The sequence below is a fragment of the Protomyctophum parallelum genome (assembly GCF_964188405.1).
Source record: "Protomyctophum parallelum genome assembly, chromosome: 1".
Lineage (NCBI taxonomy): Eukaryota > Metazoa > Chordata > Actinopteri > Myctophiformes > Myctophidae > Protomyctophum > Protomyctophum parallelum.
In genome coordinates this window covers 7314142-7337870 of record NC_139697.1, presented here as the reverse complement: position 1 = coordinate 7337870, position 23729 = coordinate 7314142, and the positions used below count along the sequence as shown (strand labels likewise).

Sequence of the window (23729 nt, the reverse complement as noted above, 5' to 3'; positions counted from 1 at the left end):
TTGTCTTTCCAATTCTACCGGACGGTTCTTCCTATTGCAGTGGTGGAAAAAGTATACTCCAATGTTTTACTTAAGTAAATGTATAAATATTGAAATATAAAAATACTCTAAAGTCCAGAATTCAAAATGTACTGAGTACAAAAGTATTAGCATAAAAATGTGCTTATGTACTCATTATACAGAATGTCCCATTAAGTTTTCAAATGTATACAAATATTTAGAAAATGCGTTGTGAGCTTGTAGATTGTCTATTTTCAAATAGCTGAAATGTACAGTATACAGAGCTGAAGTGGTTTTGTAATAATAATCCAAATAAAATCTACAAGGTAACTACTACTAACTAAAATGTTCAAATAATTGTAGTGGAGTAAAAGTACAATATTTGTCTCTGAGATGTAGTGGAGCAGAAGTAAAAGTATTGGAAATTGGAATTACTCAAGTAAAGTACAAATACCTCAAAATTGTACTTAAATACAGTACTTAAGCAAATGTAGTTAGTTACTTTCCACCACTGTCCCAGTGTCCTAGCTAGTTCAGCTGGCCTGACTGACCGTCCGCTTGGTAGGGGAGACCCAGGGCCTTGACTGTCCGCTTGGGAGGGAAGAGGCAGGGAAGGACCCAGGGCCTAGGCCTGACTGACTGTCTGCTTGGGAGGGAAGAGGCAGGGAAGGACCCAGGGCCTGGGCCTGACTGACTGTCCGCTTGGGAGGGGAGAGGCAGGGAAGGACCCAGGGCCTGGGCCTGACTGACTGTCTGCTTGGGAGGGGAGAGGCAGGGAAGGACCCAGGGCCTGGGCCTGACTGACTGTCTGCTTGGGAGGGAAGAGGCAGGGAAGGACCCAGGGCCTGGGCCTGACTGACTGTCTGCTTGGGAGGGAAGAGGCAGGGAAGGACCCTCCCAGGGCCTGGGCTGATGATGGACATGTCAGGCTATTTTGTTGTCCAGCAAGTTGGTTTCTTTCACTTCATTTAACCCAGGCTTTGCAGGGAATATAGAGTCATATCTTCCCCACAGCACCAAGTGTGCTGTTCTCTAGTCCATGCTCTTTGAGTTTTACGTAACATTTTGCCTGCCAGTTGGTTTAGTGCGGTATGATAGAAGATGTGTGCTGCTTAAAGGTATATTCAGTGATTTCACTTAATTCAAATACCACTTATTTTTTTGTTTTGTTGTGATAATCCTCCCTACTATAGAGTGTGCTGGCCATATAAGGAGTTCCTCCCTGTCCCCAGTTAACCCCTGGGGGTCAAAAAACCTTAGGTTTCATTTTTGACTCTCTATCCTGATTGGACGAAAGGCTGGGTCCCACAGCCAAAAACGAAACCTAAGGTTTTTTGAGTGAAATCACTGAATATACCTTTAAGCCATTAAAAATCACACCTGTGGTGCAACTCCCCTCTTCCCCCCCCTCTCTCTCTCATTAGCAGGCAACAGTGCAGCACTATCTCTCTCTCTCTGTTTCTGGCACAACAGCGCCACTTATGAGGTATAAACCGGATAACCGGTTTTTGATGCAGGCGCTGTAACCCCAGGGGACAGCCACGTGTCCCCTTACCCCACTTTGAGAACCACAGCTGTGTCCAGGTGCTTGACAAAGGGCAGGTCAACAATTAAACATAAATAAAAATAAAGCACAGCAGACGGCAGATATAGAATATTGCCTTCTTGTGCATTTGAAATACCCTAGAAAATGTTGGGTGGAATATTTTTCGTGTGACTTTTATGCTTTCCATCTTTGAAGATGTCGGCAGATATATGCAGTCCTGTGATAGATTCTTATGGTTGTGGAACAGGAATAGAATGTAACTTTTAGGCTTTGATTGAATCAGTGTCTAGGTTGTGAGGGGAATGGGGAGGGTGGGTACCTCTGGGAATACGCAAGTGTCGATTAGTGTGATATAAAGCTACTGTAAAAAACATTGTTTCTATATTTACCATATGAATCGTCAGCACCTGCGTCAGTGCTCAATATGAATTAAGTTTACACTCCACTCAAAATATATTCATACTGTGGTAGAATCTCAAGGATGAAACCAAACGGGGTGTCTACTGTATATCTAGACCTGATGAACAAGCATTTGAGGCACTTCCAGTGCCCTTCACAGTATTAGGCCAGTAATTTGAACTCTGTCCAATTTCTTGACAGGACACTTTTAGCTTTTTGTACAGCTGCAATGTTGGTGAGTTTGACGTTTAATACAATCAGATAGGACTTTTCTGTTTGGATGTATGGGCTGTAAATGGCAAATTGCGGCTAGTTGCCACCCTGCCATTAACCTAACTAGAGCGGTGCCCGTTGGAGCCCTTTATGCCCATATATGGAGTTCTTTGTCAGGCATGCCCAAATATGGAGTCTAGAACGTCAGAATGATGTCAGAAGTCGGTGGGACGAACCCTTAGGCATGCCCGCAGGCCAGCTCCATTTATGGACACTGGGCCCTTTTGTGGTGGTTCTGGACAACCGTGGGTCCGACTGACTCAACACCGCGCACTGCACTCCCTGTGGGTGTGTGGAACGTGTGTGTCGAATTTGAAGTCGGTGGGGTAAACGGTTCTTGAGTTACGTGGATTTCAGACCCACACACACACACACACACAGAGACTTGAATGGCAAGATGGCTGCGGTCTGCATAAAGTAAATTTTATTCAGAACATGGCATTGCAAGCACCCATGTCCCTGATGGCCATGAATTTCAATGAACTCTCTACCGCTGACTGATTAAGGCCACTGAAGTGCGACGGTTGGTTGTCACTGATATTACAGTGGCTGTGGAAGGAAGAGAAGGGGTCAATGTCAGGTGAAGTCAGTCGTGAGTGCCTTTTATAACGGCTTTAAAAAGGGATAGTTCACAATTTTTTAACTTGAGTTGTATGAAATACTTGCCATTAATATAGTGGTTGCAAGTTGCAACTGAATTAATTGATTGCCCGAGTCCCGTGGTGGGAGTTCTGCTTTGGTTTTCGCTAAACACATTATTCATTAACAGATCTTTGTCACACAAGTCTCTTTATATTCATGTGATCAAGATGGGTCCTTCCCATTTTTCATATTCCATCCCGATGGGCTTAGGAGGCATCTGTTTGCAGGAGTGGCTCGTTTTGAATTTGAAGAAAATGCCTCAAATCATGAACGTCCAATTGCTGTGAAACTCTTGCACATTCCAATTGGAATGGAACAATGCCACCCTTTTCACATTGGCCTATTATAGCGCCACCAATAGGAACATTTTTGCAATCTTTTTTTTACATTACTCCTACAGATACTGTCTAAACATCACGCTCTCTAGTCATGTGCTCAAGACGGATCTGTCCTATTTTTCATATTTCATCAACATTGCTGGCCCTCAATGACCTACCTGGCCTGGCGGAGACCTGTGCTCTGAGGAGCACCTTTTCAGTTTAATCTGTATCCTGACTGAGTTCTTTATCCTGATTGGATAAAATGTGCCCCGACCTGAAAATGCATTTTTATTGATGAAAAGACAGACAACAAAAAAAAGACAATACGAAAAAAGAAAAAGGAGAGAAACAAAAACAAGGCTGCATTATTCATATTATAAGAAACATTCATTGAAATCCTCATACATTATCGCTAGGCTGAAAGAAGAGATCCCACTTTTCCCACTTTTGATAGAACTTATCCTCTTGTAGTCTAAGTATGAATGTTAGTTTTTCCATAACATAACAGTTCCTCAGTAATGTCCATCCAATGTTCATTCGTTGGCGGCTCCTGTTGGTACCAGTGTCGTGTGATCGCTTTCTTACTCGTTGCTAAGAGGATCTTGATGAAATATTTTATCATGTATTAGAAACTCTTCAGGGATATTTTCCAGCAATAAAAAGGAACAAGTCTGAGGTATCTTAAAACACAGAATGGTCTCCAAGGTGAAGTGGATATCCAGTATTTCTGAATTTTAGGACAAGTCCAGAATATATGAGCGTGGTCCGGCAACTTGTGGCCACACTGTCTCCAGCATTGCTGTTAATGCATTTAGTTTTTGAGTGGTGCAACCACTCCAAGGAACAGCAATGTCCGTGTTCACCTATGTGTTGGTTCACCTATGTATGTGACGTTAATGAGCACCAGTATGAGTACCAGTAGGGGCGCTGTTGTGCCAGAAACAGAGAGACAGTGCTGCAGAGAGAGAGAGAGAGAGAGATAAGTTGCACCACTCAGTTCACACGGGTGTGATTTATTTTTAATAAACAGCTGGAGAGACATGGAGACTCCTGTTACTTATCAGAATATAGAGTTATTTAACACTTCCACATCTCATTCTAAAGTATGGGAGAACAAACATTCTTGCCATTGTACCGAGAGTGATACTAGTCACTTACAGACAAAGTCTGTGACGTATTGTGTTTTTTGTGAAATATTTATAGCCTTTCCTCATGCTCCAAATGCTCCAAATGACAATTCTATTTTTATTATGCATACTCTGCCTTTGATGCAGGAAGCGTTGATAACTATGTGTGGGTTCTGTGCTCCCTGGTGGACCAGAGTGTACAGTAGTTAAATTTAGCTCAGTCACACTTGGTTCTGTTAAAAAGTGGGTCATATTTCTCTCTCTACTGTACAGATTCTTTCCCATTTTCTCCAGATGTTCTTTTGTTGCTTGCTTCTGTCCACCTCCCTTTCTCTTCCTCTCCATTTCATTTTTCTCTCATTTTCAGTCCACGTCTCCAATTCTCCATCCAGTATCAGTCTCTCTTTCCCTCCTATACGTTAAGTTAAGTTGGTGTCCATCAGATTATCACTTATAATAACTGTAAATAGCAAACATTTTCATGTAAATTACATTGGTCATGATAAACTCATTCAAACGTGGGAGACAATTACTAGAATTCTGTTACATAGAGTATATGTTACAGTCTGTGCTGCCATAATCCCCTTTTTATATGATTTTATTTGAACACTTGCTACCAACTTGCTAGACTCAATATGTGGTCCAGGAACCTCCAGGTTCTTTGAGGGAGTGCTAGGGGTCCTCTTAATAAACGATTGATAGTTAAATAGGAACCAAATGGGCCATTGCAAGTCTGTAACTAAGAGTTTATACATGGAACCAAATGGAACCATAAAAGTAAAAAAAAAGAGAGTTAAAAACACTGAGGTTTTAGTGTAGATTGAGGTTCTCGGGATAACAATTGTATCAATTGGGTGCCCATGAACTAATGTTTTTAAATGTTTCCCAAACTATTTTGTATGGGTTGTGCATAAGAAATGATTAAAACACCTCATTAAAAGGCAACAGCAAACACACAGACGGACCAGTACCTTCCAAATGCAGCACTGTGACATTCAAATCTCATGTACTGTACCTTTGACATGAGCAATGACCCACATTTCTCTGTGCCAGTAGACGACAAGCTGCCCTTTCGATCTTATCCGCCGCTAATGAGGGAGACGACAAAAGTGGTGCCAAACCACCTCTCTCTGCATTATTGTTTTTAATATTGCAGTCCAATGTGAATGCAATATTCTGTACGTGCCGACGGGCACGTACAGGTACTGAACTGAAAAAGTATTTACTATTTACTGTGTTTAAGGACCTGGAGAGATGGAGACACTACAGCAATGATTGCTATCCGTATCATTTTCACCACTTTTAACACAATGGAAAAACAACAAAATACAGTATACTGTTAAGAAAGCAAGGGGAAAACTGAGTCACTTAACCATGTTGGTGAATGTTAAATGGTGACTCACTATAAAGATTGGCATATATTTTTACGGTACAGAGTACTAGGGAAACATAATGTGTGTTTGGGTAACAAAGTTGTTGTCCTAATTTATCTCTGTGCCACAGAGACACAAGCACCTGACTTGTGTAGTTTTGCTATTTTGCTGACATAGCTTTGCGGTCTCATTTATCTGCAAAGAAAGCTGATATAACGATATTGTGCACACAGTGTCACAGATAATATGGATAGCTATAACATGTGGCAGATAAAGTTAACTCACTCTGCATCTTAGAGAGAAGAATCACCCACATAGGAAATTCACACGCAGACAAATGAGCTTAACTTAGCCTGGGAAAAGCGCCCACGTTTAATCTCATGTAGTTTCTCACTGTAAGCGAAATAGGATGAAATATATCTTAATTAATTTCCCTCTGTCTCCCTGGCTTTGAAAGCAATTTTTTAGAGAAGCATCTTGAGGCAGACTCCTGTGAGGCACTATAGGCCTCTACTGTAGAGTTGCTGCTGTGTGCAAAATGGCAACATGAAACGACAACAATGGAGCACTAATGTGTGTGGCCTGCGATTGTGAACTACTCCAGGCAGTAATACACTCCTAATGATGTAATGATACACTTTTAATGATGTTTATTGTTTAGTACACAAACACTTTCCCCTCTAACAACTCGCCCGGTATTCCTAAAGTAACCTAAGTATATTATGCTAAAACGGTTAGTTATTATTCCTAACCTTAACCCCAATTTAACTATGCCTAACCCTAAACTCGGTGCTTAATTTCAGCCAGAGCTTGGCTGAAATGATTCCCAAAAAGGCCTCCACCCACACTGCACAAAGAACTACGTTGCAGGGCGGGCGCAACTACGTTCTTTGCACAGTGAGTGTACGCTGCTCATAAAGGTGGAATCTTCCGTCAATGGCGTACCTTAGTGATCAGAATTGGAAACATGCCTGTGGACGGCTGGCCGTGGAAGTTGTTATTCCCACCACGCGGAAAAGCCCCCCCTTTCAAAGTATTTTTGCTTCGTTGTAATCGGTTCAGGTTCGGACGGGAGAGGGGGTGAAGGTGAATGGTGGTGACGCGCCTGGTTGTTGTTGTGTGTTGTACAGGCTGAGCCACGCTGGTGGCTAGCAGTCAGGCAGTTTGTAATCAATAATCATCTCTCTTATGAGTCTTATCATGACATGGTTACTCGCTGTAGTAAGTTAACACTTTTTCACAAATCAGTCTGTGGCTAGCCTGTGCAGTCTGATTTGTGAAAAAGTGTTTGGTATACCTACTGTCTGGCTGTTACTCCGGGCGGAATTACCGCCAAATACCCCCAAACCCGACGAAAAACAGATTTTTCAGCACGTGCACGTGCATGTGCATGTGCGGGAGTTGAGCTCCGGCATCATTGAGTTAGAAATTAAGCACTGCCTAAACTTATTTCTAACCTTATTCTCAGTAAAACTAAATAAAGAATACATGAACCGTCGGACCGAGCGGTCGGCCTGTGTGGTGTGAGAAACACATTGGCATGTTGTTGTATGTGTTTGTGTCTTGTACGCATTATTTTATGCATTGCTTTAGCCAGTTGGAGGATGTTTAACATGATTCCATTGAGGCCTTCTCCCAGCTGGGTGGCGACCAGGAGGCATCCTTACTACTGACCTCATCAACTGTCTCCTTACTACGTGAAGGTGCAGTGGCTTTACTTTGAGTCCCTCATGGAGCCCTCATTATTCCTATGGGAGATGCCAGCCATCCTGCTTGATGAAATGGTTCAGCTTCATAATGTTTTTCAGAATACCTCTATGTGAAAGCCGCTATTCAGTGATTAACTTCCTTAGTCTACTTATAGCGTGTATAAGAAATATACCGCTGATCGGTCCATTGATTTGTGAGATTAGCCACAGACGGACACAGACAGACCCTCTTTCAGATGGCTTGCCTCCTATGAGGCACGCTGTTAAAAACAACTCCTTAAATAAATAAAAAAGAGGGGACAGATTTCCATGTAAACCTCCAAAGCTGCTGTTCTTGCATATCAAAAGAGCAACTGCTGAGTAGATGTCTGTGTCATTTTGCTGATGCCCTTCCATGTTCCCTGCCAGACGTCCGCTTCAAAACCCCCGAGGGCTGAGCTGGGGGAACAAACGCACCCATGTCCTTTTCGTTGTGAATCATGATTAGTGTCACCTTTTGGCTAAATATCCCATAAACTCATGGTGGAACAGGGGGCCGCTACACCGTTGTGTGACAAAGCTTTAAAGCAGTGCCTAAAAGGGTGATTGATAATAATAAGTGCTTCACATATAACAATACATAAACGGGCAATTCAAATCAGCAATGGAAATTAACAAAAGCAAAAGGGCAATAGTAAAAGATCAATACAAAAATAATGAAAAATAAGGTGATAAAGAGAAAGCAGAAACTAGATGTTCACTCAAACGAATTAAAAGCCTTTCTATAAAGTATTTTAAAAGTGGACACTGACGTGGTCTGTCTAATTTCCAGTGGTAGTTGGTTCCACAGCACAGCCCTACCAGCGAAAGCCCTGTCACCTTCCGTCACCAGCTTTGTGTTGGGGGGGGACAAGTACAACTTTGTCTGCTGATCTAAGATTAGTCAAGATAGTTATGTTAAAGGAGAATTCCATACTAAAAGGCTTTCTTACCTTTCTTTGTAGTTGTTACGTCCCCACCAAAGAGGTCCAGGTGTTATTTTGTGCAAAAGCTTCTTATTGGCTATTTCCCCTAACATAAGCCCTAAATGAATTGCATTGAATTGAATGGGGCTATGGGGTGTTGTGCTAATTCGCTTATTTCCATTGCTCAAAATTATAATTTCTTTGTATATATCCTCTCTTCATAATGTAAATAATATCCCAAGCGGCACACTTTACTACTTCTTTCGATGGAAATAAGCGAACTAGCATAACACCCCATAGCCCCATTCAATTCCCATTCAATGCAATGCAATTCATTGAGGGCTTATGGTAGGGAAAATGGCCAATAAGGAGTTTTTGCACAAAAAAACACCTGGACCTCTTTGGTGGGGACGTAACAACTACAAAGAAAGGTAAGAAAGATAAGAAAGCATTCTAGCATGGACTTCTCCTTTAACTGTCTCTGCATGGGCTGTCAGTTAGAGAGACAGCCTAGAGACAGTTAACCCATTCAGGCCTGAATGGGTTAACTGTCTCTGGGCTGTCAGTTAGAGAGACAGCCTAGAGACAGTTAACCCATTCAGGCCTGAATGGGTTAATAAATAAGGCTATGGGCGTGTGATGAATAAATTGTTGCCTGGCTTTTGATGTTATCCAACCGCGGTCATGGCTGTATTAAATATGCCTTCATTTGGATACACAAGCTCAGGGAATCTACGAATAATCCCATGCAGGAGACAATCTCCCTCGGTCGATCTAGCAATCTATTGATGGATTGCTGCAATTCCCTTCTTTCACTGCCCAATGCAGAAACATTCTGGTGAGTACAGACTACAGGCCACAATGTATACCCTCTCTCCTTTGCACCTGACAAGAGTAGATAATCCCACTGTATAATCTTTCTGGGACAAAGGAAATTGAGATGAAAACAAATAAACCCCAACATAATTTTGTATGCTGATCACATACTTCGCATAATGGCCCCCTGAAAACTGGGCCATTATCTTCCAAATGCTGAGAGATGGCGGTGCCTGTGTGTTCGGAATCATATCATCACTCTGGCCCAAGCCATCAATCTGTCTCCCACCAAAGATGGTGAATAGCGCTGCAGTAATTTAGTAATACATCCATGTGTAACGTTCATTCAGTTTCTCTCCCTTTTTTCCTCTGTATTTCCGCCGTCTCACTGAGGTATGGAGAGAAAAAGGACATGGGAGGAGGGAGGGAGACTTTCTTCCTCATCTGATGTGTTCCTCTTGCAATGCACGTACGTGCGGCGCATGTCAGGAAGAAGGAGGGAAGGATGAATGTAATGCTGCTATTTATAGCAACTGTTGATAAAAAAAAAGAAAGCATTCCTATCTCCTAGCCCCCAGCAAACCCCATGTTGCCCCTTCCCCTTCCATTCATCAAGCAGGAGAGAGGACTGAACCCGCCTTTCCCCTGTCGGTCTGCCCTTGCCCCCTCGTCTTCTTTAATCACAATCTCTCCGTCTCCCTTCATAACCTCCCAGTGCATTGTGTTGTCTTGTTAGAGGATGTAATGTATAATTCATTTCTCCTCCAGTGTGGATGCACAGTGCACACCACCAGTCATGCGTTGAGTTAGGGTGATGCCAGGAGGATGAGGAGTGGAGAGAGAGTGAGGGAGCAATGCTTTCGTGCCGTGCATCTCAAGTTGCCTTTGGTCCGTTGAAACATGGCCTACTCATGCGCGTTTTCCTCTATAACTCAATAATTCTCACAGACTCTCGGAGGCCCTTGTGTAATTTAAATGAGGCACATTCTCCTGTGAGGTCATGCTAGTTTTTTTTACTGTGAGAGATACAAATGTAGTTGAGGGAAAGGAACTTAGAGGATTGCACTGTGCAGGAAGTTGTTCATCTGAACTGTTTAGGGACAGAGATGGTTCAGGGGAAACCGGTTTGAGAAAGCAGGGCTGGAAGGAGACATGGGTTTTGTTTTCACATTTCAAGGAGTGACTCTGCTTGGCATTCTTTCATGTGTTGAGGTCTTTTGAGGTCAGTCGATTTTTCAAAAATAGCAGACCTACAAGCTCGTAGCGCGACACTCAGTGGCGCGCTATGAGCTTGTAGATCTGCTATTTTTCAATAGCTAAAGCATAACGTAATGCTAACAACAAAAGGGGTTCCCGCCCCAAAATGGGTTGCATGGGGTCCCCTGAGGCAGTGGTTATGGCCCAAAGGTGGACCGTGAGGATATAGCAAAATAGGCCCCCAAATAATTGGCAAAACACTAAGATTGTAATGATATTATAACATTAATTTAAAACTAAGTGGTATTTTTGTTTTCTTTTAAACCTTAAAAATGAGTGATACCGGTAAACATGAACTTAAAGTATGCTACGTTCAGTACCATTTCCATTTATCCATTTATTCCATTTATCAAAACTGGAACACGATTGATCATTAAATTAAACACATGCTCTGAAAGTGCATGTGGTGTGGCCCACCCATCTGACCCTTTCGCCGAAAACAGCTGATCTACAACAAAGTTCACAAGGTGTTGTGTTTTGACACCGTTTTTGTTCCCTGAATTTTGATTTCTTCCAGAATACATTGAGACAAAACGAATCAATGCTAGACATTAGGACAAGATTACCCCCCACACACACACACACACACACACACACACACACACACACACACACACTACCACCCAATAGTAGCCTTCATACTGTCTCTTTCATCTGGAACAGTTTTGAAGTTGCATTGTTTACAAACCGTTTTGAATGATGTCAGGCTTGCGGTCAGTAATTGCCCAGTGACGGTGGCCTGTAACGAGCCCTTGAGTTGGGCTGTGCTCCAAGGCTGTGTGCGTGTGCGGCCCGCCAGCGCGGCGGGGCTGATTTATGGAACTGTCATCTTTTTCATCTGTATGCCATTGCCAGAATCCTCACGGAAATTAATGCAACCAGACATCCTCACAGTTGTGCATGCTGAGACGTTTATCAAATCAGATGGTTTACTCGGCTCATCGTCCACCCCAGAAATAGCCATTGGTCATTATGAATGTAAGAACAATTTGTGTGTGCGTGTGCGTGCAGCCGTGCAACCTGTTTAAAGTTTAAAACTATTACAGTAGCTGGCAAAAATGTGCAGCCCAAAAATGTGCAGTCTTTCAAAAATCTTACTTTGACCCCTACCCTCTCTGAGTGAGGAGCTGCAGGCCTTTCCTGCAAAAGAGCTGATTGTTTGATGATGGAGCGATGTTTCTTTCACTTTCACCTGGCAGCTCCCTGCTGATAACATCCTGTTCTCTCCTCCATATCACGACCGGAACTAAAACAAGGCCTAAAAACTGGTTCCTGTAAATCATCAAAAGAGTACGTGTAACAACCTTGCATGTCAGCATTGCACAAAGAACATCAAAGAGCTGTGAGAAGTGACTTCCAAAGTGATGAAACCTTGCACAGTATGATGAAAACCTGATGTGTGAGTTTTATCCTGGATCTCGTATAAAGGCTTGCTACAATTGTCTTCTCTGCTACAACATCATCTCTGCTCACTGCTGGGCTTGTTCATCGTTTTGATTCACTTGACTGAAGCTGTTTTGCATTAATTACATTTTGACCTGAGATCAGATTCTAAAAATGTCTTCTACATCCTGACAGTTTTCTAAAAAAGCTATGTTTCTATGTCAGTCGTTCTTCGATTTTTCAAAAATAGCAGACCTACAAGCTCGTAGAGCGCCACTCTGTGGCGCGCTACGAGCTTGTAGATCTGCTATTTTTCAATAGCTAAAGCATAGCATAATGGTAACACCAAAAGGGGTTCCCGCCCAAAATGGGCGGGAATTTGATGCATTTAGATCAGTGGTTTTCAACCAGTGGTCCGGGGACCACCAGTGGTCCTCGAGGGGGTTCCAGGTGGTCCACAGCTACGGAGAGTTGGTAACCAAATGGACCCTTATAGATCTTGTTCTCTTGAGAGTGTAAAATGAAACCAAGTGGACTGTAAATTAGTCCGTTTGATGAGGGCTAGATGCACAGAAAAATGACATACCGTACCAAAAATCTCCATCGTTGCCAAAGATTTATAGGAAAATATTTTTCACAAAAATAAAATATAACTTCCAAAAAAAATGAAAATAACAAACTTAAATGACATGCTTAAATTCAAGCACCCAGTCTGGACATTACCTGTCCTAGGGCAGAGCTTCCCGCATTGTGCCCCTTTTCTTCTCATGTCTCACCATGGACTGACTACATCAATTCAAACCCAGGCCTCTGACTAGTGGCCCATACCATCTGTCTAGAGACAGGTTTCCCCAAAGCATTAACTTACAAATCTAGTGAACATGTAACACAGAAAACATTTCCCAACCTTTACAGTATACTTGTCAATACTAAAGTAATTTAAAAAACCAGGTTTTAAACAACCCGTCTCGTTGCAATCATACTAAATAGTATGTATTGCCAGACACCTGCACTAGAGTTCTCAAACTCTGCCCGAACCCGACCAGGCCCGACCCGACCCGACATTTTAGGGCCGGGCCGGGCCTAAAATGTATGCTAATCAGTAGGGCCGGGCCGGGCCTGGGGCTCCATGAGAAAAAAAATATATATATTTAATTTGTTTAGAATAATAAAAATAATAGTTCTGTTCTGTCTGTTTGTGTATTTATCTATTATGAAGATGGTGCTGACTGGCGTTTCACTTTTACTCTGTGTAGAGTTCTCAAATTCTGCACAAACCCGACCAGGCCCGACCCGACCCGACATTTTAGGGCCGGGTCGGGCCTAAAATCTATGCTAATTAGTCGGGCCGGGCCGGGCCTAGGGCCTGATCAGTTAGGGCCCAGTTATGGCCGGGCCTTAATTTTCAGGCCCGATGAGAACTCTAACCTGCACCCCTGCAACATGGTGCAACCCAATTTGAATCCTCCACCTATAAAAGGAGCAGTGGATTCAGTGGTGACTCTTTTGTGTAACTTTGACCAGGAAATGAGGATGGTGTGAGTAGTGGGTGTTTGACAACATAGTAATGATAATACTTAAACTGTTGGACTTTGAAAGGAATAAAAGTATGTTTGACCAACCCATTGTCTCTGTCCAAATTATGAAATGAAATTAATGAATATATGCATATAAAACTGTAGAACAAGTCAAGATCAACTGATTGCTAACTTAGCCCGCATGCATAGTTAGCAAACTGTTTGATAATGACTGAATACAGACATGTGGGAATGTTGAGTATGAAATGAGGTTATGCCAAACAGAAAATGAAAAACAATTAAACATGTGTGGCTCAAGAGTGAGAAGTGTGAAAAGCATTCTGTCTTTATCACATGGACCCTTACCCCCCCCCCCCTATCCCATTTGGTTTCATTTTACACAGTCAAGAGTTAAATTATATTAGCCTACTTAAGTTAATTTACAAGAAGTCTATACAATTAGTGAATGTATAAGAATTGTTAATTTGATCAACGTTGGCCTGTTATCTCTCCTATCAACATCAATACAGCATGGAATGTGGACATATTTTGTAGTTTTGGTTCTGAGAGTTTTGGTTCTGAATAAATAATGGGCCTTGATATGAACAGGGTTGAAAACCACTGATTTAGATGACAGCCACACAGTATCATGCAGATCCTCAGAAGAATGAGATTGGCTGTGTATGAAAATGTTAGAGATTTGTTTGGAGATACAGGCAATGTGTATCAGATAAAGTGAGTTCCACAGCCATGTTTACAGCCGCAGGGCTTATATTCTCAATGCTTATACAGTAGGATAACATCTGAAACATAACCAAATCACTTCTGGTTTGAGGCCTTAATTTATGCATTGATTGATTGATGGTGAAACAGAGACAAGCTACTCTTCCACCATCTAATGCCATCTGGCGCCATCTAGTGACATTTCAGCAGTGTGACATCTTTTGGCATAACATATTTTGGCATAACTATCTTTAGGCAACGATTCACTCAATTCATGATACGGTTCGAATCACGATATTAGGTTCATGATGAAGATTGTTAACGATTTTTTTTAAACAAATACATTTTCTAGACAAATGACCGATTATCATTTCTGAAATCCAGTGTTTTCTTTGTTTTCAATAGTGTAGCAAATGAAAAAAAAAAGAAAATGTTTTATTTACAATATTCTTACCCTATTTTCAATCCTGAGGTGGATAAGCCAACTTTTCAATACTGTTTTACTAAATCGATTTAAATTGTCACAATTTTTTATTTTATATATATATAGTGTATGGTATGTATTTATATATGTGTATGTATGATTAATCATGACTTTAGTAAGGTTTAACTGATATATTATACTGACATTCTTTACCTCTCCCTCTTCTTGTCCTGCCTCAAATTCCTGGTCTTTCTTTCCTCTCTTATTTTCTCCTTCCTTTTCTCCTTCTTGTCCGCCATCCCTACTTCTCTCACTCTCCCTCCTTTGACCTCCATGTCCCTCTTTGTGTCCTTGTCTCCTTCCCTCACCCCCCTTGCATCTCTCCCTTCCCTCGTCACACCTCGTGGCCTTACACCCAGCTGTTCACTGCAACCTGAGCCAGAATGGGATCGACCACCAGATGTGCCCCGAGGACAACATGACTTCACAGCTGGAGGAAGAGGAGGAGACCGTGGACCAAGGATCCGTGTTGCTGTTGGAAGACGACAGCCCCCCGTACCGGGAGGGCAGCCCCCCCGGGTACCCCCCGTACCGGGACAGCAGCCCCCCCGGGTACCCACCGTACCGGGAGGGCAGCCCTCCCGGGTACCCCCCGTACCGGGACGGCTACCCCCCGTACCAGGACAGCAGCCCCCCCGGGTACCCCCAGTACCGGGACAGCAGCCCCCCCAGTGGGTACCCTCCGTACCCTGACGGCAGCCCCCCCAGCGGGTACCAGCGACACCCCCCACCCCACCGCTCCGTCTCCGAGTCTGAGCTCACACGGGTAAGAAACACTAAAGCAGCCTGAGATGTTATAACCTCATTAAGTACCAGGTATTATGACTTAACTTAAGACATGGAGGCGTGACCAATGCGATTTGACCACTCAAAATAGCTAAACAGCATTGGCCACTTCTCCAGGTCTTAAGTTAGACGTGGTAGGCCTACGTAAGAGACGCAAAATATGGCTCTTAACCTCTCCCGGATCTCCCATGCATGCACTCATCTGAAGGTTTTACATCGTGTGTGTTTGATTGTTTGATTTATTAACAGTTTGCAGAATTACAGTACATTTCAAGTACAACTCAATACAACAACTGTTAACTGTGAGTGGACGGCACCATAAAGCATTACACTTGTTTACAATAGGGCCCACCATTTTCAATTCATCAAAACAATTAGAGACGTACGAATATACACAACTATATGGTCAAAACAGGAAATCATCATAGAGGAGGTAAAAAGGGAAAATAAACATATACAGTGAGGGGGAAAAGGGGTGGGTTAGGGATTCAGATTTTACGGGGGCCAGTTTCTAATTGCAGCCGTCTGTAGGTCCCCTTTGAGGGCGGTTTTGAAGGAGTCAAGGGATTGCTTGACTCTTGGTAGGGCGTTCCACATTTTGGTGGCATAGGAGCGAAATTTATTTAGTCCCATTGTTTGTGCCAAATCTGGGTTGCACATGGTTCGTTGAACTTCCTCTGGTGTTGTGGGTGTGGACTTCGTGTGTGTGTGTGTGTGTGTGTGTGTGTGGTTTTTTTTAAGATCTTTTTTTCTGCCTTTATTTGATAGTGTACAGTAAGCTGACAGGAAATGGGGGGGAGAGATGGGGAGTGACACACGGCAGAGGCCGTCGGCAGTTGTGTGCACAGATGGACACTAGGTGGTGCTAGAACACCTGCCCGTTGCCCTCTGGACAGCAATGTGTCCTTTTTTTGTACACTGTACAGTGTACAGTATATATGGCCCATAATGACATTGATCAATTCTTGATAAAAAAGCTTCTAATATATTATTTATGCCTCAAAAATCTATAAATCTCACACTATTAAGGCAACCGGCTGGTTCCACGCACTGCACAAGGTGCCCTTTTTTCACTTGAGCACCTGCCCCTCTAAATGTCTGTGCACGCCACTGGCGGAGTGGCGGAGCTGAACCCGATTCGCAGCCTAGGTACCCGGACCGCTAGGCCGGCCCGGGCCACATCAGTGAAGTGGCGTCAGGTTTTCTTTTGGAGGTTCCAAATGGACCCTCACAGGTCTGCAACTCTGAGAGTGTAAAATGGAACCGTAATGGTCTATTTGGTTCCATTTCTACAATCTCAGAGTTATGGGAGCTAATTGAAATTGAAACATTTGATTGAACCATTGCTGTAAATGCATTTTAGGTCTGGTTACAGTAGCTTGCTCAGTATGATGATACACTGAAAGGTGAAAATCGACTTTTGTCGTTTTTGATCTGGTGTAAACAAGGAAGTGAGCAAGGATGTAATATGGAACGCTGCGGTTTGAGGCGCTGCATGCTTCAATTGTTCCTCTTCCTCTAATTATAGTTCAAAGGTTTCATCAGAAGCGATACAGACTGAGTAGCGTATTTCCTCTCCAAAAATAGACTGCGGTTGGGATGGTGGGGAGAGATGAGTATTCATAATACACACTGTGCGCGCACGCACACACACACACACACACACACACACACACACACACACACACACACACGTCACACACACACCCACACACACCGATCTACCCGTCTTTCTCGTCCAAGAAACCAGGAGTGACAGTTATAATTGGCTGTCAGTCAAGCTAACTGGAAGTGCGTTCAGTCAAACGGTGTCCTTGGTGTAAACCCTGGACGAGCCTTTGAAATGCCAGCCTGTAGAACTGTGTTCAGTTATCTCACACACACACACACACACACACACACACACACACACACACACACACACACACACACACACACACACACACACACACACACACACACACACACACACACACACACACAGAATAGAGATGTTTGGTTCAATGCAATCAACAAAAAATAAATGAAGTAGAAACAGGAACTCCTTCGCTTTCTTAACCCACTCGGGTGCTCTTTGTTTATTCCTACTAACAACAGCACTACATGTTTAGGGCAGTGGTGCTGACAGATTCGGCTGTTGGCACAATCTGTCTTGAGAGATCAGGTTTCACGTGGTTAGTCTTCCGCTGTCTGTTACCTTTTCATCTGCTCTCCATGTGGTCTGTGTTGCATTGCATCATTGTTCAAAGGACTGCACGGCGGCGGCGGTGGCTCAGGGGTAGAGTGCCTGGATGGTAACCGTAAGGTTGCCAGTTCGAACCCGGGCTCCCCCAGAGTTACTGTCGAAGTGTCCTTGAGCAAGACACTGAACCCCTAATTGCTCCCGATGTGCTAGTTGGTGCCTTGCATGGTTTCCGCTGCCATCGGTGTATGAATGTGTGTGTGAATGGGTGAATGTAATGCTCAATCTCTGTAAAGCGCCTTGGATAAAGGCGCTATATAAATGCACCATTTACCATTTACATGGATGAACATGGTATGACACATTCCACTGTGTGTAAACTAGACCTGGCCATAATGCTACTATAATACGACTTGCAATACTTACTCTGTATAGTAGTTTGTTTTGTCAGCTGGGTGGGGTTGGCCATATACACAATTTCTCAATGACACTATTTCCAGTGTCAACACTTGCTATACATCCCGTGTCTCTAAGTACTGTTAGTGCATTATAATTGCCTTATTGCCATAGTTGTAATACGTAATAATAATGTATTCTGCTCACTGTGATAATGCTTTATAGTGTGCTTATAAGTCACGATAAGTGGTCATTGGGTGCTAAGTAAAGTATTTACATTCCTGAAGGCTGAAACGTTTTTATTTGACTTGGAGCACCCAATTACCACGAATAGTGATGTATAATCATTCTATAATGTGTAGTATTACAACTATTAAGAATTATAATAAAACTATGATCCTGGCCAAAAGAAAGTCAGTTACAGTCTTATACGCCAATTACAATGCTTTTAGACTTTACCCTATACATAAGTCATTATAAAATGCCCTTAAATGTGTTATGTATACTTATTGTTATAAAGCATTGAGTATTTATGAGTGGTGCTTATGACTAAAATTATAGTGTTACATGGGTCCGTACGCTTTTCCGACCAGTCATTGGTCCGACATACGGAAAACGACCGGATTAAGGTTAGCGAACATGCGTAAAGGTTGGCGACCGGATCAAGGTTGGCGACCGGATCAAGGTTGGCGACCGGATCAAGGTTGGGGAACATGCGTGAATGTTGGCGAACATGTGCTGCTCCGTGCTTGCGGTTATGGTTAGGTTAGGGTTTCAGGTAGGTTGTCGTTGTCGGACCAATGACTGGTCAGAACTTGTTACAGTATAAGCAGATTATAATGCAATATACATATTTTTAAGTGGCTGTAAATAGCATTTGATTCATATGAATCCATAACTAGAAAAGCAGTTCCTGCAGAAACTGTGTGGGCTCGCTGAAAACCTGCAATGGTATATTGTACAGTAGAAAATTCCCTGATCCAGTCCAGTCCAGTCCAGGTTGTTATAGCAACGCTGTATTTGTTGTTCTAGTAGCAACCACAGATACCCTCTGTGTGAACCTAGAAAGATCTGAGCGTTCCTCATGCAAAAACGTTTACAAAATTTAAAATTAGCAAAAAGAAAAATACAAGCATACAGCTGAATATATTGAAGTTTGAAGTATGTGGAAGTAGTTGGATGCCAAAAATCTATCTACAAATCTGAAGGTTCCCTGTTCAATCCCGGGCCCCCCTCTGGCTGTGTGTCAACGTGCCCTTGAGCAACTTGACACTGCTCCCCATTGAACAGGTTGGTAACTTGCACGGTTGCCTCTGTGAATGGATGAATGTAAATGCACTTTGTAGTGCTTTGGATAAAGAGGCTATTGAAATGCACCATTTACCTTTCAGGGCCATTTCAGCTTGACTCACCAACACTTTTAATGTAGAATATAAAAGCCAAGCCCCAGCGGCTAGTTGGATTTGTAACCAAGCCCACACACATAAACGAAAGGAGGTGTCATTCACTGCTGCCATTTTCCCTCATTTTTCTCCTTTGTGCATTTAGTGTTTGTATTGGCTGACTATTGTGTAAATGTTTTATGCTGTGTTGATGAATACTTTAGCTCCATTGAAGTATTCAATCAAAGCAATAAAAACATGACATGCACAGCAAGCATGGGTCAACTCACACTGACAACATCATACGTAAAGTGTTCTTGGTTTGACACTGTATTAACTTGACTCTGACATTGTAATTTGGTTGCATTTGTACCCTCTAAACTTTACTAATGGATAAATGAACACCAAACATTTTACTGTGCACCCTGTGTGTTATGGACCCAACTTACTCCCAAGGTCAATGAATTACGTTCTTTGATGTGCCTGAGTGAATTCGGCACTGCCTGTAAATCCAATTTCAACCTGAGGCGGTTTTTAAAAAGGCTTATTAATTCAACCAGCGCAGTGTTATTCTCCCCGCAACCCTCCACACACACACACACACACACACACACACACACACACACACACACACACACACTTGCACTGCATGCACACAAAAACACAGTCCCATCCTTATTGTCCCTGTGTGTAACAGAATAATTAAGAAAGGGACTTCTCATCTCCTCGTAACGCTGTCACGGAGAGAAAGAGAGAGTCAGAGACACAAAGAGAGAGCAAGCAAGAGAGAGAGCTTAAAAGACAAGAACAGAGATATGGAGCGAGAGAGAGAGAGAGGGCCATATCGCAGTCATTAATTAACTGGGTGCTGGACAAAGTTGGAGCTGACACGGCCGCCTCCATGTCTCAATGGATATTTACTCTAGTATTGCATGTTTCTGGACACTAGGTGTCAGTATGTAATAGTGAATATGCCCTCACCATGGCAGCGGATATAGCCCAGATGAATTCTCCAGCCAGGTACTGCATTATGGAAGAGAACAGAAGGCTTTAATCCATGTGACATCATATCATATATAGCCTAGACAGAATGTAGTCACCCTGATGAAGGCAGTTGGGCCGCAACACGTATACGTGCATTTTAATCGCAATGCATTAGCCACTTTTTCATATATATTTTTGGACTATCCTCAGAAGTGGGGTTGAGGTGAATCCTTTACTATGACCCAAGTTGTGTTTGTCCATAAGCTCTTAAGTAGAATGCATCACTCATCCTGTTGTTTTAACCCTATATACTTAGTTTGCTGGGGTCCCATAGATCCTTTCCAGTGGTTTTCAACCCTTTTCATGTCAAGGAAAAGGCCAATTTTTTTATTCGGCATACCACCATTTGATGAGATTAAGCCTCAGACTCAAACTGAAGAATATTTTGGTATCGTTGGATACGATTTTGTCGATTTTGTATTATTGATGCGGCACTGGTACCATAGGAGAGATAACAGGCCAACAATTCTTCTACATTCTCTAATTGTGTTAGAAGATAGAACAACAAAACATTTCAGTCTTGTTTTAGCACTAAAATTACATTTATTTTCTAATTCTGTTGTTTAAATTGTGTCAGAACGTCAGAAGAGAAGTCAGAGAAGACCTTTTTGTCTGGTTTAACACCAACATAATTAGGCTAGATTTGATTTGATTTAATTTGCAATTATTCAGTTTGACTCTGTTATGCTACCAGAGAGAGTTGTTGGAATAAATACATCCACAGTGATTCCTCAATTAGCACTCATATCAAATGAATCTCCATCAATTAAATATGCACCAGACCTCAGATCAAATTGTATCTCAAATCAATTCAATTCAGACCAAACCTCAGAGCCCAAATTCCTTTTCAAGGTAGAGTATTAAATTATAACCATTCTGCTTCACTGCTTCACTTCTTCTATTTCTCAGGTATATCTTGATATAATAACCTTGTTCAAAAGCAGAAATATCAAAATATCCACTGACCATCATCCTTGATATTTCTTTATTTGAGTTCACTCTTCGATATGTGAAGCATCTCTTTCTTTTAGGATGTATCTGCCGGGCTTGCTCCTCAATTCAATTTCTTCTTTCTTTTTCAATCTTTTCACTAAATGGATTTCCTTCAAAACTCTATCTCGGCGCCGTCAAAAGAATCCTTGTGTCCGATCTAAGAAGAAATGGCTCTTATCATTTCTGGAATGGAACAAAAAGACAATAGTGACCCCTCTGGCCCTTGTGTCAGCCCATTACCGAAAAATGATGAGAAGAGCGCAATGTGTCTGCAGGGGAACGGAGAATGGAGATATTATGGTTTGCACACACATGCAGTAACCGCAGTTCAACTGGGGAATTTACTCTGGGAGTCACGTGACCTTCATATCTGGGAAGACACAGACTGATCTATACTAGGCAACATATCTTTATTTATTTTTAAATTAACCTCAGCCCTATTTTATACTTTTGTCGTATGTTGGTGTAGCGCTATAGCTGATCTACAAGCTCACAATGCATTGCAAGCTTGTAGCTGGGGGGGGATATCTTTTGCCTGTAATGAGATTTTTGCCTGTAATGACATGGCCAAAGTAGGCCATAAGACAGGTTTGAAAGTGGTTAATTACTCCATCATCGCTCTTATAAAAGAAGCCTGTGGTTGTCACGTTATACATTTTCCCCGAGTACATCCATAATGGATATTTAAATGGTTATCAGCCTAATTGCAATTATGGTTAATTATGAGCATCATGCGTGTTTCCACAGTGGTTGCTACGTGGTATAATGTTTGTGCCTCTGCGGTATGGCTCTGTTTCCCTTGTAGCTTTGTTTTGTTGTTGTTGTTGTTTTCTTTTCTTTTTTTAATGTCCTTGCTCTGTTGCCAAGGTAACATGAAGAATACGTGAACTGAGACTCGCGTATATCAATTAAGCCAAGCAAGGACAGCGTGTCACAGAAAAAGCATGTTGATGAATAATGTGCGTGTCTTGTTTGTCTTGTGTCTTGTTTGTCTTGTGTGTGTGTGTGTGTGTGTGTGTGTGTGTGTGTGTGCACGTGCACGCGTGCACATGCTGCTTCTCTATGCGTGTGCACATGCTGCTTCTCTGCGTGTGTGTGTGCATGAGTGCACCACCCATCCTTACGCGAGTATGCACTATGCACTGCTCCCAGACATATTCCACTTAGAAATAAAGCAGGCTTCTTCTCTTGCCCCCCCTGAGCTGTCAGTCAAATCTCTTAATTGGGCCAGAGTCTCTTGCTCGCTGCTCATCACGATTGTGCCGTACTATTTTCTCCTCTCCTCTCCGGCATGCAGGCTGGCAGGAATAAGGCTCACCTATTGGACCAGCCAGCTCTGCCTCAGGAACACTAACTACACAGCTCTGGGCCACGTCGTACGTCCTGGCACAATGTAAAACACAGATGGCCATTGACTCAGGAATGAGTTCATAAAAACAAAAAAAAAGAAAGTAAGAGAGAGAGGGAGTTGTTGGCAAACTCTTTTCTTTGCAATCTGGAACTTATTTTAATGAATAAAATGTTATTTCTAACCAATCTATGAGTAGTATGTTGAAGCTGCTATAAGCAATAGTATGTCAAAAATGTTATGACTTTTTTTTAGTCTCTGTGACACATCTCTAGGGGCCGCAATCTGCATTCAAATATTTTCTTAGAAGCTTTGTCATTGGTCGATTTGCCTGTCTGCTTCCTGATTGGTTAGTCATTGCGACAGGGTTTTTTTTCCGACCAATGACAACGTTTCTAGGAACATCTTTGAATGCAGATTGCGGCCCTAGATGTGTCACAGAGACTAAATTTTTTGGGAGCGTTCTACCCATTGCTGGCTGTCTGAATACCCAAAAAAAGGTCATTACATGTTTTTACATACTTATTGCTTATAGCAGTTTTAATACAATATGACATCATCTGCTGTGGTTGGAGGTGGTTCTACCACTAGACATGTAGACCCTGGTGTTGTCGGGTAGGAAACCCACTGGTTGAGAAGTAGTCCTGCCGGAAGCTCATGGGCCTAATATCTCATCTGAACAGGTGGGCGTCGCCGCGCCGCCCCTCGCATGAGCTGTAGAATTGTGGCGCCTCGTCCTGGGGAGACGGATTTTGCATGCAGTCACTTCCTCCTTCACACAGTGTGTTGTTTACTCCGTCCCCTCTTCTCTCTCTCAATGCTAAAAACATGCACTCATACACATTCTCTCTCTCTCTCTCTCTCTCTCTCTCTCTCTCTCTCTCTCTCTCTCTCTCTCTCTCTCTCTCTCTCTCGTCGCTTCGGGCTAGCAAGTCAGGGTTAATTAGCATTGAGCTGAGCTGTGTTTAATGGTTAATGTGGTTTTCTTCCTGCAACAGCATTAAGCTTCCTGCTGCGTTTGCTCAGCGCGGCCGCTCCCTGTAGAGCCCGTATGCATGATGTGACCATCTCAGCATCCAGATCAT

At 42.7% G+C, this 23729-nt stretch overlaps 1 protein-coding gene across 1 annotated transcript in view; it reads left to right on the top strand.

Annotated features, from left to right (window-relative positions):
- samd12 (sterile alpha motif domain containing 12) overlaps window positions 1-23729 on the top strand; it is a 144631-nt gene that overhangs the window by 6191 nt on the left and 114711 nt on the right. The window contains exon 2 of the mRNA XM_083767479.1: window positions 14873-15279. Within this exon, the coding sequence (XP_083623605.1) occupies window positions 14873-15279 (407 nt within the window). The remainder of the gene's footprint in view (window positions 1-14872; window positions 15280-23729) is intronic.